The 18,199-nt window shown below is 33.8% G+C and overlaps 3 protein-coding genes across 5 annotated transcripts; all 3 read left to right on the forward strand.

The window, feature by feature from the left end:
* The first annotated feature begins 698 nt into the window (after positions 1-698).
* On the forward strand, positions 699-3,000 carry LOC140809903 (lecithin-cholesterol acyltransferase-like 1). The gene is given in 4 exon segments (XM_073167680.1): positions 699-1,220; positions 1,924-2,066; positions 2,069-2,296; positions 2,299-3,000. Coding segments are annotated over 4 exon segments (1,308 nt in total). The 5' UTR covers positions 699-825; the 3' UTR covers positions 2,841-3,000.
* A 1,639-nt stretch (positions 3,001-4,639) lies between these two features.
* On the forward strand, positions 4,640-10,074 carry LOC140809492 (O-fucosyltransferase 7-like). 3 transcript variants are annotated; one of them, XM_073167146.1, is made up of 12 exons: positions 4,640-4,923; positions 5,295-5,390; positions 5,617-5,716; positions 5,797-5,864; positions 6,275-6,363; positions 6,453-6,630; positions 6,701-6,829; positions 6,930-7,063; positions 7,152-7,365; positions 8,354-8,538; positions 8,635-8,730; positions 9,556-10,074. In XM_073167146.1, the coding sequence occupies exons 1-12, from the start codon at positions 4,771-4,773 to the stop codon at positions 9,707-9,709; spliced, it is 1,596 nt and encodes a 531-aa protein (XP_073023247.1). In that variant the 5' UTR covers positions 4,640-4,770; the 3' UTR covers positions 9,710-10,074. The 3 variants fall into 3 exon arrangements, with proteins under 3 accessions (XP_073023247.1, XP_073023245.1, XP_073023246.1); XM_073167144.1 differs by having other exon boundaries at positions 4,641-4,923; positions 6,450-6,630; XM_073167145.1 differs by having other exon boundaries at positions 4,641-4,923; positions 5,298-5,390; positions 6,450-6,630.
* Positions 10,075-12,789: 2,715 nt separating this feature from the next.
* On the forward strand, positions 12,790-17,040 carry LOC140809969 (agamous-like MADS-box protein AGL104). The gene is made up of 11 exons (XM_073167757.1): positions 12,790-13,236; positions 13,559-13,612; positions 13,753-13,768; positions 13,938-14,002; positions 14,095-14,125; positions 14,520-14,599; positions 14,682-14,785; positions 14,857-14,903; positions 14,993-15,144; positions 16,411-16,589; positions 16,707-17,040. Exons 1-11 carry the CDS (start codon positions 13,052-13,054, stop codon positions 16,799-16,801), a joined length of 1,008 nt encoding a protein of 335 aa, XP_073023858.1. The 5' UTR covers positions 12,790-13,051; the 3' UTR covers positions 16,802-17,040.
* Positions 17,041-18,199: the final 1,159 nt, after the last annotated feature.

Raw genomic sequence — 18,199 nt, forward strand, 5'->3', positions numbered from 1 at the left:
AAAAGAATGACAATTCTATATATAGAATGATATAATTTTTATTTTTGTATTTAAATTATTAAAGGTGAATAAAATTTAGTTATACTTAAAAAGACTTGAACAATATTTTTTGACGGACAAAAATATACTATTCGTATTTTTAATTTTTTTATGGAAAGATAAAGAAAATATAATTGTTAAAATCTCAGTATTTTAAAAAATTTCTATCAAGTTTTATAATTACATAAGATTCGCCTTTAATTATGAGTAATATGTTATGCGCACTTGTTCCCCCTTCACCTTTTGTGCGGAAGATTGAGGATTCTCTCGTTTGATTAGCAAAGCTCGTAATCAATGACTTTTTTTGTTGTGAATAAAATTACAAGTTTTTTGTAAAAAAAATTATGAGTAATATGAAAATTTATTCTTGCTACAAAAATGATATTTTATAGATAGTATCGATTTTTAGAATTTGATATGGACGAAATTTTGAAAATTTTGGCATTTTATGTTCTTCTAATGGTTGTATAATTTATCTTATAATAAATATTATTATCACCATTGTTTTGTGCGTAAATGTGAAAATACTATATTAATATTTTAATTTTCTAAATGATTAATTAGTTTTTAAAAAAATTAATCTCCACCAAAAATTTCCTTTTCCGTCCCTGTCTATTACCCACCAGATAATTCATCCAAGTCGTGCTCCAATATGGATCGAAGAAAGAAAACATGTAGAACCCATTATTATACGTGTAAACTTCTTTGCCACAAATTTGGAATACACAAGAACTCTCTATTTTCCATCGCCACTCAACGAGCATAACAATTATCCCTCTGTGAATAATGAAGGGTCGTCTTCTTCTCCGCTTGAAATTTATCTTATATCTGTCAATGGCCACAGTGACATCTGCATTTGCAGCTAAAGACAACCTGCATCCAGTCATTTTGATACCTGGCAGTGGCGGCAACCAGTTGGAAGCAAGATTGACCGCAGAGTACAAGCCTTCGGGCTTGTTTTGCAACAGATTCTTCCCTTTGAAGAAGGACTGCGATGGATGGTTCAGGATTTGGTTCGATCCCAGTGTTCTTTTGAAACCTTTCGCTAAGTGTTACAATAAAAGAATGATGATGTATTATGACCCGGATGCGGATGATTATCACAATGCTCCTGGTGTGGAGACTAGAGTCTCCGATTTTGGCTCCACGCAATCCCTTCTTTACCTCGATCCTCACCTCAAGTATGCTATTTTTGGGTGACTTAAGTGTGTGTACGTGTTGCGACATTTCTCTATGTCAGAGTGGATTGCATGTTTAGTACGTTTCTTGGGATTTCATATCTGAGCTCAAACTAGAATTATATCGAATGGGCTCGAAGCTCTTTGCGAGCATGATTTCGACTCGAGTTCAGGTTGCCATGGACTTGGGTCTAGTTGTTAGGCAAATGATCCTTGAATGGTGGCTAGATCCATTATTATGGTTGTGGAAATCCATATGTTATCTGGTACCTATTGTGGTGGCTTGTTTTCTTTTATTGTTTGAATTATTTAGATTTCTAATTCTTAGAGAGGAGGCCATCAAATCCTCCATTTCCGTCTGTATAGCCTTTTTCAGTGTAGCTAGTGCATAGAAAGTCATCAAAACTGCAGAATACTGTGAACGGATGTTGCGACATTAATTGATGTAGAGGACTCAATGAGTTGTATTAATGCATTGTTGCAAAAACGATTAAGATTCTGTGTTTCTTGCTCCATTATGTTGGCTATGGTAGTTGAATTTATTTTAAGGTTGTGGAATATAGTAGAGTGGATGAAGTCGAAAGGCACGTATTTTTGGGATGATTTTTTACAATGGTTTTGAATCAAGCTAATTCTGCCACATGGGAAGGAGATCTCTCTTCCAACTTTCTCGTTGAAGTATTTGCTCGAATGCTTTGTTTTTCAGGCACGCTACATCATACATGGAGCCCCTCGTCAAATTTTTAGAACAAGCAGGATATGCGAGTGAGAAAAATCTGTTTGGTGCACCTTACGATTTTCGTTATGCATTAGCTGCAGAAGGGCATCCCTCAAAAGTTGGCTCAAAGTTCTGGAAGACCTTAAGAACCTCGTCGAATCGAGTAGCCATTCCAATGGAGGAAAGCCGGTAATTATGGTATCACATAGCTTAGGAGGCCTCTTTGTTCTCCACTTTCTCAACCGGAACTCGAATTATTGGCGCCAAAGGTACATCAAACACTTTATTGCATTGTCGGCACCGTGGGGTGGCACGGTCGATGAAATGCTCACTTTTGCCTCTGGAAATACATTTGGAGTGCCTTGGTTGATCCACTAGTAGTAAGGGAACAGCAGAGAAGTTCTGCTAATAACTTGTGGCTCATGCCCTCTCCCAAGGTGTTTAACGATACTAAACCACTTGTAATCACGCCAAACTCTTCATACACCGTGCTTGATATCCCGCATTTTCTTCGAGATATTGGGTTTCCTGAAGGAGTCCAACCTTATAAAACACGAGTTTTGCCTTTGGTTGAGAACTTAACCGCCCCCTTGGTGCCGGTGACGTGCATCACCGGCAGCGAGGTGAGGACACCAGAGACGTTGCTTTATGGGGATCATGGCTTTGACAAGGACCCCGATATTCAGTATGGAGATGGCGATGGAACGGTTAATATGGTTAGCTTGTTGGCGTTGCAACGGGCGTGGACGAACTCGAAAAACCAGACCCTAAAGGTGATCAAGCTTCCTGGGGTTACTCACACATCTATACTCAATGGCGAGTCTTCACTTGATGTGATAATTGGAGAAATTTCTTCCATCAATTCTCACATCTCTGATTCAATTGTTTCAAGTACTGTTTCATAGTAAAAATTGTTCATCAGTTTCATTTTCGCATCAGAGGGGGAAAATAAAACATTGGCTTAAGCATTTACTCGCAATCTGCGATTTAGGGGACAATTCATTGTAAAAATTCCTCCTGTATATATTCCGATACTTTATCCATTAAGTCTAATATTTGTGATGATCATATATTAAATGTTATAACACTATTTATATAAGAATTATGAGTAGGTCTCTTGTGAGACAGTCTCACGAATCTTTATCCGTGAGACAGGTTAACCTATCATATTCACAATAAAAAGTAACACTACTAATAATAAAAAATAATATTTTTTCATGGATGACCCAAATAAGATATTTGTCTCACAAAATACAATCCGTGAGACCGTCTCATATAAGTTTTTCTCAAGAATTATTTACTTATTTTCATTGTGCATGCCTTTTTAATAATATTATTAATAATAAAGTTTTGTTAATCTCTTTTCATATTATCTTCTTAATTAAGTTATCTATATTGCACTATTTAATGGTAGTTGGAAATTTACCTTTTTTATAATTTATTTGTTATCCATATAATCTCACAACATGATTTATTGTCGTATTTTATTTTCATAAATACAAATAAATTAATAATGACAAGATTGTACTTTTTTATTGTAAACGCAATAATATATAGCAGAGAACTATAGAAAATATATTATTTATAAAATTTAATTTTTTGAGTGTATTGTAAAAAAAAATGGATGTTTTTTTAACAATCAAGTGTTTTTTTTATAAATTAATTATTATAAGTTAGTCTAAAATAAAATTGAAAACAAGTAGTTCGAAATCCAATATTATATGATGAAAAACAGAAATATGAGACTGAAATTTCACATTTCAAAATTGTGTCCAAGAAGGTGACTAATTAGTTTTTTTCTTCTTCAAAGAAGCTAGCTAATTAATAAATTCTAAAGGAAGAAATGTTATTTTATGATTAATTTTTTTATTAACATTTTTTTGTTTGTAAGTTAAATAATTATAAATAAACCTTAAATATTATTATTGTGTACTTTAACAATCATATGTATTATATAAAAATAAAAAAATATTAAGTTTGTTTAAAATATTATGAAAATAAGTGAAAGGAAAGATATTAATTTGTTTTGTAGGATTATATGAATAAAATGGATGAACATTTTTTAAGTTCTAATATGGACGCATTTATAACTAAAATTAATAAGTGGGGCCATTTTGGTGACATTATTAAATAAAAAGATACAAAATTTGGAGTAATGATTATAGAAATATTTGAATTAATGTTCAATATATCAATATTTTTGAGAAATTGTGGCAATGATATATCTTATTATATTAAAGTTTATTAGTTTTTAAACAAAATTTTAATTAATTTCAAAAAAAATTTAGAGAAATTTATGATTTTATCATGATATAATTTCAATCACAATCAAATATTAAATAAATTGATAATTTCAAATTTTTTTTTTAAGGTAAAAACTTGTGTGTGAGACGGTCTCACGGATCGTATTTTGTGAGACATATCTTTTATTTGAGTCATCAATGAAAAATTATTACTTTATGCTAAAAGAATTACTTTTTATTGTGAATATCGGTAGGATTGACTCATCTCACAGATGAAGATTCATGAGACTGTCTTATAAGATTTTTTTTTAATTATAGAAAAACATCACTTTTATGTTTATTATTTTATTTATTTATTTATTTAAAAAAACAACTGTAAAAGCGCATAAGGGGAGCACCCAAACCCGCATAGTTGCGTGCACCTGAATAATGTGATAATAATTAACGAGACATAAAAACAATAATAAGAATGATCTGAAAGCATTGCGGTATGAGCCACCATCAACTTCTACTCTTCTAGCTCCCATTAAAAAACCTACCACTCGCTGAATATTTCACCCGCTCGACTTTTGCCGCTGTTTCCCGTCAAGGAATGGTGATTGTGCTGCCGTCCAAGAGGAGGTGGCGGACTCTGTTGGTGCTGCGGCGGTTGCTAATGTGCGCCATAGGCATTATTGCCCTGATGGCACTCCTCTCAGCACACGTCGCAAGATTGCCTGCTCACACTTCGCACAAGCTCCCCAAGGTTAAGCCTCAATTCCCTTTTAAGTACTCTCTAAGACTTACTTGATTGTAGCTTTTGCTTTTGGCTGGTATTTATGTCGGTCATGCAAGCGCTTGGTCTTATTTGTTGTCATTTTTACTTTTTTTGGATCATGTCTTTCTGGATTTTGCCTTGTATTTATTTGGAGGTGCATTCGTTGGTTTTCTCAGAATCGCTGAGCATTTAAGGTTTTGATAGGGAATTTAATTTACAGCGCTAAATGAGGATCAGTAAAAAAGATTTTGTCTTTGATGTTTTTATTTTCTTTTTTTTTTCAAAAAAGATAAAATTAGAATGGTGATTTGTTGTCGGTTTTTTGGCTATTGATCTAGGGCAATTTTTGATTTTTGTAGCAGCATGAAAACGGGTTCCAAAACTTGAGGAGGGAGCGAAGCTGGACGCAGGATCTTGCCCCACCGCAGTTGAAAAATTCCATCATTCCCCGTGAGGTTTGTCTTTTCCTTGAATGTAGTTTATTATTCTTTTATCTGTCCTTTTTGTTGTCTCGCGAAAATGTACAAAGATAGATGTTTCCTCAACTGTATCTCATTGTTGTGCGTGTAATACATGTGAGTGCCATTTGTAATTCAGTATCATGGTGTGCAGGTGGGCATTCGTTCATGAAAACTGGTATTTCATCTATCTGTCATGTTTTCACTCATTTAGATTTGACAGAGGGAAGCTGCTAGTGGAATCTTGGTTTTGGAAAAGTTGTGGAAGCAGCCACCTAATAGAGACTATGTACCTTGTACTGAACGTAGTACATCCTACACAAGTAATGTGCTTCACAAAAAATCAATTTTCCATTCAGTTTTCTACTGGTTACTTATGTTCTATATGATCACTTATCTTCAGGTCCCCTAGAATCTCGAGGTTACCTCTTGGTGCATGCAAATGGCGGCCTTAATCAAATGAGAGCAGGGGTTTGTACCTCTTGCACACTCTTTCTCTCTTTATATCCTCGGCTTATATGGACATTTACTGTTCTTTTCTATTTCTTACCAACTTTTTTCCTTATTCCTGAAGTTTATTCTTTATTATGTCTCCATTAAATATTTGCACAAAAAAATAAAAAGAACGATGCTTACCCCATTCTTACATGCCAATCTTGATTCTTTTGAAGTAAAGAAATTACACTGGGAAAATGTAGAATGGTGTTGTCTCTTTTATTTTTCACGCTTGATATTTAATTTGCTATGCAAGTCATTAAAAGTTGAAAGGAAGCACAAAAGCAGTTAGGTCATTTATGAGAATTTTGAGTATTGTGTCATATGCATTACTTTAATTCGTGAGCGACCTGTGTGCCAGTATGTAATTTGATTCATCCTTGCAGATATGTGATATGGTCGCTGTCGCACGTCTGATAAATGCTACTCTCGTGATTCCTGAATTAGATAAGCGATCACTTTGGCAAGATTCTAGGTACCGACTAACTTTTGCACTTCAGTCCTATGTGTACTTGTCTGAAGAAGCTCTTTTTGGGTGATTCTGCTTGATTAAAATTGCAGCAGCTTCTCTGATGTCTTCGATGAAGAACGATTCATCAATTCTTTGGTTGATGATGTCAAAATTGTTAGAAAGCTCCCCAAGGAATTGGCAAGTGCATCTATGGTAGTTAAGCATTTCAGAAGCTGGTCTGGTATAGATTATTATGTGAACGAGATATCAAGCCTGTGGGAAGAACATCAGGTATATTCTTGGAACAAAATTTTACTAGTTTCCATGATGAATACTGAAGTTATCATGGAATATTTTCAAGGTTATTAGAGCTGCTAAGTCCGATTCTCGATTGGCAAACAATAACCTCCCTCCAGACATTCAGAAGTTGAGATGTCGTGCTTGTTATCAATCCCTTCGTTTTGCACCTCCCATTGAAACCATGGGAAAGGTAATAAAAAAAACCATTGCTGATCTAAGTCCAAATTATGAAGTATAACCTTTTTTACTGTCCCCTATTGTAGTTTGTCATAGTAGTTTTTTGTCTGTAGTTGCTGGTGGATCGTATGAGGTCCTATGGTCACTATATAGCATTACACCTACGGTTTGAAAAGGACATGCTTGCCTTCAGTGGCTGCACCCATGGTTTGTTTCCCGAAGAAGTTGAGGAACTCAAGACAATCAGGTAGATGATCGGTACCTTGTAGAGATGACATATTGTCGATATGCCAATTTTTATCACCTATATATTCTCTTTTATGTATCCTTTGTAGAGAAAATACCACATGGTGGAAAGTAAAAGATATTGATCCTGTAGAACAAAGGGCCAAAGGCTATTGTCCTCTAACTCCTAAAGAAGTTGGCATTTTCCTTACTTCTCTTGGATACCCATTGAACACTCCCATCTATGTTGCGGCTGGAGAAATATATGGGGGTGATTCACATATGGCTTCTCTGCAGACTCGCTATCCCATATTAATGAACAAGGTTTGAGTCTTACAAGTTGGAGATATTTGTTTTTCTATTATTATTGTCTTTAGGTTATGAATAGGTCCATGAGCTCTGCCAACAAAGGCCTTGTGGGATATCATTAGTTAATTTTTGAAAGGAAAGCTATTGTTGTTATTGGAAGTCAAAATAAAATGTGGGAACTATAGCGAGCTTGAACCTTAACAGGTGTCCCTTGTCAATGCACAGCCTTTTTCTTCGGTCAAGAGCAGTGACTGCATCATTAAATGTCCATAATTCTCTTATTAGGATTATTATTTTACTTTTGAGTTGGAGTTTTTAGTAACTAGCATCAGTTGTGAACGCTATCACTACTTTAGAATAGTATTTTTCCTTTTAAAGTAGTCTTTACGGTCTAGGCAACTTTGGGACTCTGTCATGGGTATTTTTTCTTAATTGCAAACTGGAAAGTTGATTTATTATAATTTATATCTGGCTATTTATATCCAGAAGCTGGATTCGAGAGGTATTATTATATGCTAGCTCATCAAGAATTTAGTTCACTAGACTATTAATGCTGAATCACTATTTCATGTGGTTTATATCAAAACAAAGTGCTAGAAATGATGTAGAGATAGAATAAGTATTTGCCGAAATATTCGAAGGCAGATGTATGGTTTGTGCCATCAAAGCTTATTCTATTCCAATTGTCGGTGTAGAACTTCATGTGAAGCAAAAACTTTTCAGACCCTTCCTAATTTAGTTGTTATCCTTTTTACATTTAGTTTTGGTGCCACTTTTTTTTAAAAAAGTTTTTATTCCTAAGTGGCGCTGTCTTATAAAAAGCCTCCCTGCGGCCTGAGAGTGCCACCACACCAAGTATACCCAAGCCATCCAACACCAAAACGATCATGCACCAGTCTCAAGGAAGAAATGTTATTTATGATTTTGGATGTTTTTTTTTTGAGGAAAGATTTTGGATGTTCATTCCTTCAGCACAGTTTTATGATCTGTGTTGATTTCCCAGGAGAAGCTAGTGACAGCTGAGGAACTTGAACCGTTTATCCGTCATGCAACACAAATGGCGGCACTGGACTATATTGTGTCTGTCGAAAGTGATATTTTCATTCCAACATACTCTGGTAACATGGCAAGGGCAGTTGAGGGTCATCGTCGTTTTTTGGGACATAGGAAAACCATTTCGCCCGACAGGTAAATTTTTTTTGTGAAGGTGTTATATATTTCTAACCAATTAGTTTACTTGAAATTTTTGAATTGCGTATTTTCTCCTGTTTCATTATTCATTAGGAAAGCCCTAGTACGCTTTTTTGACAAAATTGAGGGAGGGACAATGAAAGAAAGCAAAAATCTCTCAAATCAAATTATTGAAATTCACAAAAGAAGGTAAGCCAACATTCAAATCTCCTTTTCAAAGAATTTCAGTTTATCTGTTCTTGTATAAACAAAAAATATTTTGAATTTGTGTCCAAGTGATTATGGTCCGGATAAAGGAGTGAATAATTTGTGGCTAAGTTTGTTAAATATTTGGGAGGTTCGTTTTTTGTAATGTGTATTGGCTACTATGGTTTTGCATGATTAACAGTTTCATTTGAACTAGCTCATATCAAGATCATATTTGTGATCTTCTGACCAATTGATCGTCCTCATTTAGCTTTACTTTTGTGAGTCTAGTGTGACAACATATTTGTTCATATTTCATAATCCTTGTTTAAGACATTTAATCTTGAAGTATCGAATTTTCCGGATGATCTCATGTGGAATTTGCTTCAAGTAACTCATGCATCTCTGTTTATTCTTTATGCTACTCATGGCTAATTCACAACCAATTTCATTCTATCAAGTTGCTTTTTTCCTCTTATTTTCATCATGGAAGCGTAGCAGTCCATGATTGATCTGATCAAATCTCGTTTCCAACAGGTAAAATGATAGCAACTTGGTTGTCTGCACATCCTGTTAGCAAGTTGTTTCATGTCTCTCAGCCTTATGTTCAAATATTCTTTCATTTGTTTGTTCTTTTCTTTCTTGATCTCCCTCAGCTTTCCGTTACTCGTTTCTCATGCAGAAGGGCGTCACCTTACTTGCTGGATGAAACATTTGCAGTTTAATTTGTATATGAAAATCTGATGCACCCACCACCGAAATTTTTGTTGCTCGACATTTTGATGAATTTGAAACTTGATTTTGAGTCATCCATTTCTTGATTCTCAGGCAAGGATCCCCAAGAAAGAGAAAAGGGCCCATCCCCGGGACGAAAGGCACAGACAGGTTTCGTTCAGAAGAGGCGTTTTATGTGAATCCTTTACCAGATTGTTTATGTCACAAGGAATTGCCACACAATAACAGTTCTCAACGTATCAAGTAGATGGTTGTGTTGGCAGAAAACACTTCTCTGTTTGGCGAACAATCCGATCCCCAAGAAGTTCTCATGCTTGCCATTTTTGTATTCAAGCTTGATGAATTGGGGCCATGTACAAAACCCTTTTAGGTGCGCAGAATTCGTACAGCGTTTGTAGATTTTTGTTGGAGTAGCGGTTAGTTGCAGATGTTGATGAAACCAAAGGAAACTCAAGATATGGAGTGAGAGAGAGGTAGATGATATGCATGTGAAGAATATGGTGATGAAGTTCATTTTTTAGGGAGTTTTCTCATTAAGATCAACATGTTTCCTTTGTAGCTATTGATTCATCTTGAAAAAATAAATGGGAAATCCATATTTCATTTCCGCTTTATCGCCTCTCTGGTATATCAAGTAATAAAAATTATGTTTAGATTTATGACAAGTTTCGAATAAAACAGGGTGTCTTGTACGAGTTTTACCCATCGGAAATTTATAAAATGGAATTAAAATGAATTGTTAACGGCTGATTTTATCATGTAACCTGTGGCTGTGTTTGGGCTGGACAAAATTGGGTTGGATCTACTTTAAATCTGGTTTTCAATATTTAGCCCACCACCATTTAAAGCATGACTCATTTATTTATATAAAAATCGACATTGAGAAATAATTTAACATTATATTTACAAATATATAACCCAATGGACGAAAATTGTATTTAGTTTTATTTTTGGAGAAAATTAAGAGGTTATTTAGCTAAAAACAACAATGAAATTGGGTGACGAAAACAGTGGGTGGTGGAGTCGTAGATTGGTAAACCAGAAAGTGACACAAGCAAAGGGGTATCGTGGGAGTGAGAGAGCATTTTCAGTGTCTTTCCAGGAAAATATGCTCACAAAATTCTCAACGTTTTTGGGGCTGTTGACCATATATTTTATATGTTCTAGTACACACGCACGTATTGCGTTTTTGTATAATTTTTTTTATAATTAATTTGATTTTATATTCAAATAGAAATAATACCATAATGATTAAAAGTAATCAAGAGTCTTACTGTAATTTAAAATAATTATATTTAAATAATGTCATATCATAATGATAATAAGAACTGAGGGACAAGAGTGTAATTTCAAATTATAAAAAAAAAAAAAGAAAGATAGACATGCTAAATTGCAATTTTAAAATGATGAATTTAAAAAAAAAAAACCAAATAAAGAATCAAAATAGACTAAAACACCAAAACTTTACTCTATTATGCTTAAACTTAATAATAGTAATATAGATATGCTCTTCATACCATATTCACGTCCATGTCCATCGTTGAAGTGAAACTCATCTATTAAATATATAATTTGAATATGCTTCATCACAATCAATATCACCTCATTAATAGTCACGGAAGTACATACCATTAAAACTGATGAGGTCAAAGGCATGATGAAGAAATTAATCCTCCAATAAAATTATGGCTCAAGTGAATATATTTTTATAGAAAAAAAAATTCGTCTCAAAATATCAATAATATTGTTCATTTCATAAAATGTCTCCTTTTGATAATCCAAAAAATATTATTAATTCAGCGATTGAAATCTGATAATGTATGGAAGGCCCATATTTTATTTGAGGATTATTTTCTTCATCACGGCTTTGACCTGTTGAAATTGGAAATTCGTTTAGCTGAGCTTATCTGAAATAAATTTAAAATGATTTTAATAATAACTTGTCATCATCTTATTCAGAACTTCATTAAAGTGTCTAGTTTCAATCTTAAATTATTAGATAGAATGATGTGACACTGGCATATATATATATATATAGGCAAAAACTTGTGTGAGACGGTCTCACGGGTCGTATTTGTGAGACGGATCTTTTATTTGGGTCACCCATGAAAAAATATTACTTTTTATGCTAATAGTATTACTTTTTATTGTGAATATGGGTTGGGTTGACCCGTCTCACAGATTATGATCCGTGAGACGGTCTCACATGAGACCCACTCATATATATATATATATTATTTTATTTTGAATTGTATTTTAAAGTTCATTATTTCGAATTGTATTTTAGTCATTCCCTTTTTTTTTTAATTATTAAAAACTGTAGTTTAGCTTCTCATGGTTTTTACAATTATGATATTATCTCATTTAAATATAATTATTTCAAATTATACTATGACATTTCATTATTTTTTACAATTATAATATTATGTTTTAATATAAATAAAATTAATTATAAAAAAGATTGCACCAACACACAACAATATTTACGTCTTTATAAATAAGTGTAGGTGCTGTAAATGAGGGAATTGGATAATTCTGACAATTATGGGTAGGCAAGGTGTTTTCGAGTCTATTAAATATCAATCTCAAGGAGTTGGGCAATCTCCTCCATAATATGGCATTTGAGATTTTGTAGCCGTAGAGATTAGCTATGGGAGACTAAAAAAATATTGACAACCAGATGAGATGAAAATTTATGTTACAATGCTGTAAACCCAATATGTATCATTCTAAATTTTATGGAAAAAAAAGATGGTCTTTATTTTTTTTTGTTCGAAGAAATTTTTTTCTCAGATGGATGCATGTGAACAAGAATTTATTGGCTGAACAAATGGTTTGATAGTCCCAAACGTGGGATAGGTCTCGAATTCGAGATCCTACAAATCCATGTTCTAATAACAATATAACGATTGATGAAATTTATCATCATTGTTTTTGGTAATAATCTCCGAACTAACACAATAGCCTCTAAGTTCAATTAAACTGCAACAGAATCACATGATAACTGAGGAAGTATTTGGCAGAAGAATAGAATCATGAACAAAAGTTGAGTACAAAAAACATGAACTAAAACAATTAGAAAAAACAACGTACATCGCAGAATGACCAACATCGAGGCGATACCACGTGTAAAATGATCAAATAGTAACTTGACAACCCATGTGTGTTACACTGATTACCATTTTGGCAAGAGCAAAACCCGTAGCCCTCAAGTGGCTAGCTGCTGATTATTAACACCCATTTTACTACGTGTCCAAATTTTCTTTCTTCTGCCCTAACAAACTATACATTTAATACAAAATTCTCTCATTCTTTTGTTTTTTGTTTTTCAAACCAGCCATGGACGACTCTTTCTTTCTCTCGTCATCTTCTGCAAAGGGCCTGACAATGCCAAAATATGTTGTTTAAACCTTCTGCGTTATCGCTTCTTTCTTTCCTCGATTCTTTTCAATTTTATTGCCTCCTCGATTTTGTATATTTTTTAAGAAATATACATAGTATGTAGAACGAACCCTTAAATTTCCCAGAAATTGTTTCAGAGATCTGAATATAATTTGGTTCACGATATTGAAAGTGGGCAGATCATATTATGGGGAGAGTGAAGCTTCAGATCAAGAAAATTGAGAACACAACGAATAGGCAAGTCACTTTCTCGAAGAGAAGAAATGGGCTCATCAAGAAAGCTTACGAGCTTTCTGTTCTTTGTGATGTTGATGTGGCTCTCATCATGTTTTCTCCTTCCGGAAGAGTTAGCATTTTCTCTGGAAATCGAAGGTGCTGCTGAATATTAATAAATCGTATATTAATCCTTTGTTTTCTTTAGTTAAACTTTTTAGGCTAATTTTTTTTAGAGACTCTTCATATTATTTATATCTTTGGGATGAATAGTTTTTTAAGGTTTTTTGTTTTTATTATCTTATATTTTTTTAGTATTTTAAAGGTTAAAGAATAAGACGAAAAGTCGAATCTTGAACAAATATTTATGGATTTTGTCACTTTTATTTGTTGTAGCTAGAGTTTCCAATATTTAACAGAAAATCAAGGGTTTTATTAATTTTTTTTTTACTATATGTATATATTTTTTGTCTTTTTGAAGCATCGAAGAGATCATATCACGATATGTGAATCTCCCCGAGCATGAGCGAGGAAGGTAACTAAGGAAATGAATTTCGAATTTAGTTTTCGTACACCAATTTGATCTCTCTTTTTTTTTTTCCAATTGATGTTGACACTTATTCTCTTATTCGCTTTGGTCGTATGTTTAATTGTCTTCATGCAACGATGCGACAGGCTACAGAACCAAGAGGTACCTATTTCCAACTATCAGACAAACAGTACTTGACTCACGCCTGGATAATATCGAAACAATAAGTTCTAACGTTTTTATCGTGAAATTTAATTACAGTTTTAAAACTATATATACAATATGTCGAGCATGGAAATTTATTAGAACTAAGGAAAATTTATATTTGCAGCATCTTCAAAGGGCTCTTGGCAAGTTGAAATCTAATGCAGATCGTAATTTTCAAGCAGCCAGCAGGTAGCTGAAATTTAGCTTTTGTTTTTGGGTGATATAAGTTTGATTCTTTAAATCTATTTTAAGTATTTGCTTAATTTTCTTCTATGCCGCAGCCCTGCTAGCGTGATTGATTCTCAAGTTGAGGTACGCTCATAGTTTTTATTACGGAATTTGAAGTTATTTGCAGATACATTACATATATGTTGGTCTTTTTTGCTGATCTTGATGACTTCGGGTTACATCACTTTAGGCGAACATTCCCTTCTGGTATACTTAAGGTTATGCATGGTTGGTTTATGTGAACAACAATCCTATTCCATGCATATTTATTATATTATGTATTACAATTATAATCGAAATGACATGACTTGATGATCTGCATGCTTACCATTCGGAGTTACTCGAACCAGAAAACCTAAAGAAGCTAGTTAACTGGGTGGCCACCAAGCTTTTCTGAAGAATTGTCCATATAAGTTTCTTGGCTCCGATTTCAACATTAACCGCTCATGTCGTGTTTCTTGTTTTTGCAAATGATCAGAGAGTTGAGCTGATGCAGGAGATGCAGCAAGAAATTCTGAAACGTAGGTGCCAACTTGAGGATATGGAGAAAAGATTAAGGTGCATATATATCATATGCCGTGTACTTCTTGCATTAGCTGTTGCGATTGCAAAAACATGTAAATGCATGTTTCACATGCAGGATTTACGAAGGTGATACTTCTGATATCACCACAGTGTGTGAGGCGGAGTATAGAGAACAGATTCTTGAAGAAAATTTGAAGCATGTCCGAGTCAGGAAGGCAAGTTTTCATGATCATCCGCGTAGTTTTCGAACATGAGTCCAGCTAATGAATTATACTTTCATGTATAGCAAGTTCTGAAGGACCAGTATATCCCTCCTGGTGCACAAACAACGTCGCAGGTATCTTTTGTTAACTAGAAGAAAAACTGACTCAGAACACGAAATGACATGAACCAACTGATTCTGTATACTTTTTCCATTGCCCTCAGGTGAATTTCCCCCATGAAACATTGAGCGTAAACGCTTTGGCGGCAAGAAATACGAATGTCGGATTGGATTGGGTTCCACAAAGAGATCCACAAGTTCAAATCCTCAACTTTTTGGATTCGAATGGCCTGTTTCCCACGAGGCTTCCCATAAGGTTCTATATTGTTGTCTATGTACATTATAAATAATAATCCGACCGAATGGATGAGAGTTATGAATTTGGACTATCTTATATCACAAAGTAGTGAACCATATAAGTTGAAGAGCTCCATTGGATAATCCAATTAAAGTAATCTACTAAAGTTTAAATTATGAATAAAAAGAGTATCATTATTTTGTCATGGATTTAAATGCATATATATTATTCGGTGATTTTCAATTTGTTGAGAAGATACTTATTTTATTTAAGTAGGTTTATGGTCTCCAAGCACACACTATACGTAGAAAAATGTATCTCTTCTATAGAGAAACATAAGTGTTCCATCGTTTCCATGTCACTTAGGATTTTTCAAGATGACAGATTCTGCAGCTTCTGTGCTATTGTTTTTCAGTTATTGATTCTTGATAATCTTACATATAGATCCTGTGATTTATTTATTCTAAAGCTGGTATATATGAGGATGAGAGGCTGGACTTATGGACTTATGTTGAATTATTGAGAATCAAATTAACATGTCGTACGTAGTATTATATTTTTTTATTCTGATCTTGTTTTGAGTTAACTGAATTTTTATATCTAAATAAATTCATGTTTTTGGAATCCTGTATTTTCGAATTTCTACCAAGATTGGAACAAATTCAATGATTGTGGATCCGCTCACTAAGGTATTGACACCCAAAGTCTTTTGCGAGCATGTTGCTTGCATGAGTGTTGTGCTTCCTCACGATGTTCTGCTTCAGTGGGAGTTTGTAAATTGATATGCTTATATGTTAAAAGTATATTTTCATTATTTTGTTCGAAACTTCGGAAAAGTAAAATATTCAGTTTATTACACTGTTATTGTGGTTATGGTTGATCTTACTTAGGATTAAGAAAGACCAGTTGAAAATAGACATGTTAGATCATATTACATGTAACTTTCATGGTATGTCTGTAATAGATTTATGTTGTTCGATTATATTGGTATATGAAAACCAGTGGACGAGATTAATGTTAAATGATACTTCTTTATGTGACATCACAATTTGAGATCACAAGGAGATGCACATTTTTCGTGACATATGCAGTCCAGTCCAAGTGAGAGATTGTTACGAGAATTTTGGAACTTGCGTATTCAAGTTAAATGTTGCTGATCTAACATTGGATAATCCAATTAAAGTTATCTGCTAAAGTTTAATATACTACTGTTATATTTGTGGTCTGCTGACTAGAATTGGAACTGGCAGGATACATTTGACTCAACTTTGATTTTGTTTGTAGCGATCAGTCTCAACACATGGATAACATACCGCTATCATCCTTAACTCTAGTTCACGCCCCAAGCGTGCACGTCCATAATCATTTGAACCCTAGTAGGAGAATCAGCGAAGATGATACACAACAACCTGAATTCGAGCTCGATGTCAATCTTTCGCCATGGACCGAATTATATCCTACAGGTCTGTCCTTAATACCCTTGCTTTATTTCCAAGTTACTACGATTGCATTGTTTCTAACATGCATAGGTAACTAACTAGGGGAGGCTTGCATTTCTGGGTTTCTGTGATTTTACGCAGGAAATGATCCTTTTCCAACGCCGCAACCCAGAGAGCAAGCTATTCTCGAATTGTTTCTGTCTCAGCTTACGCCGGTGAATCAGGATCCTGTTTGATATTTCTGCATTTATCCGTGTGATGCTAAGCTTTATTTCGATCGATGATAAGATCTTTGGAGCATTATATTCTAATTATACTGTTTTTCTCTTTAGTATACTAAAATCAGCGTTACGATATTCGTATTTAGTTTAATATATGCAGCTAGTGGGACCTGTAAATGGGAATGTAATTTAATAGATTCCCGTTGAATTAAACAAAAAAAATATTGCTTGTAACTCAAATCATTTTGATATTGACATTTAATACCAAATATAATTGAAGTAAAAAAAAAATACTAACAAGAAATAGAAACTACAGGTTTTGTTTTGATGTTTTGTTTTTTTTCCTCTCTTCTCCGTTCGTCGAGCATAATACATTTTTTTAATGTTTCAATTTTGTCTCGCATTATTTTAGATAAATAATTATTTATTTTTTAAGTAAATACCCATTCTCATTATTTATTTGATCCGATATCAAGATGTGTTATCAGAAAATGTTGACATTTTTTAATATTTATTTATGAATCTGTTCCAAGTCACAACTAGTTAAATCTACGTATGCTGTTTAACTTCTGCCTTTTGGAGTTCGTCCTGTTTCAATTTTTTTCCCCGATATATTAGATATATGATCATATATTTTTCAAGTAAAACCCTATGTAACATGAAAGCAAGTCGCAGACGTATGTTCTTTGTGGATATATATATTGTAGTTCATTTAGTTGATGCATTACCTGCTTCGATTCGTCCACGTCAAGCTCCAAAGCAGTGAAACTTAAAATTTTCAAGATTTTCCTTTATTTATTAATCCAGGCAGGTGTTGTTCAAAATTAAAGCAATAGCGGTAGGTGCCCTTGGGCCACTTTCGTGGACCCTTAGCTACTCCAAAGTTCAACCATCACCTACTTTCGGTACCCATACCTCTCATGGTAGTTTGACATATTCCATTATTTCCACTCACTATTGGAATTTTAGAGCCTTGGTAGGTGGACTTTTCGTCACGACTTGATTTAGGCTCCATTCTCTACTGACTGAGCTTTTGAAAACATGAAACCATATTTTGAATGAATTATATAAATCAAATTAATCTATGAAATAATATTTGAGTTTAATATGAAAAATAATCCTGTAAAACAAGATTTTATGTGACTGTAATAATTAATAATGCATAAGTAGCAGCCCATAATTATCACTAAATGTTAATTAGTATTATTGACCTTAATAATTCTTTGTCCCTATCATCATGGATCACCCACTCCATCTAATTATGGTGTTGGTTAATGCTTTTGTCTTTTCAAATGCTTTCCTTCCAGCCCAACAACTTCCTAGCTAAGATTAATTTAAAACATTTTAATTAACAATGTGGACTATTTCTAGCGCAGTTTTAATTATCAGTGAAAATGTAAGAGCTAAGCTTAA

The sequence above is a fragment of the Primulina eburnea genome, chromosome 13, assembly GCF_022965805.1.
Source record: "Primulina eburnea isolate SZY01 chromosome 13, ASM2296580v1, whole genome shotgun sequence".
Taxonomy (NCBI): Eukaryota; Viridiplantae; Streptophyta; class Magnoliopsida; order Lamiales; family Gesneriaceae; genus Primulina; species Primulina eburnea.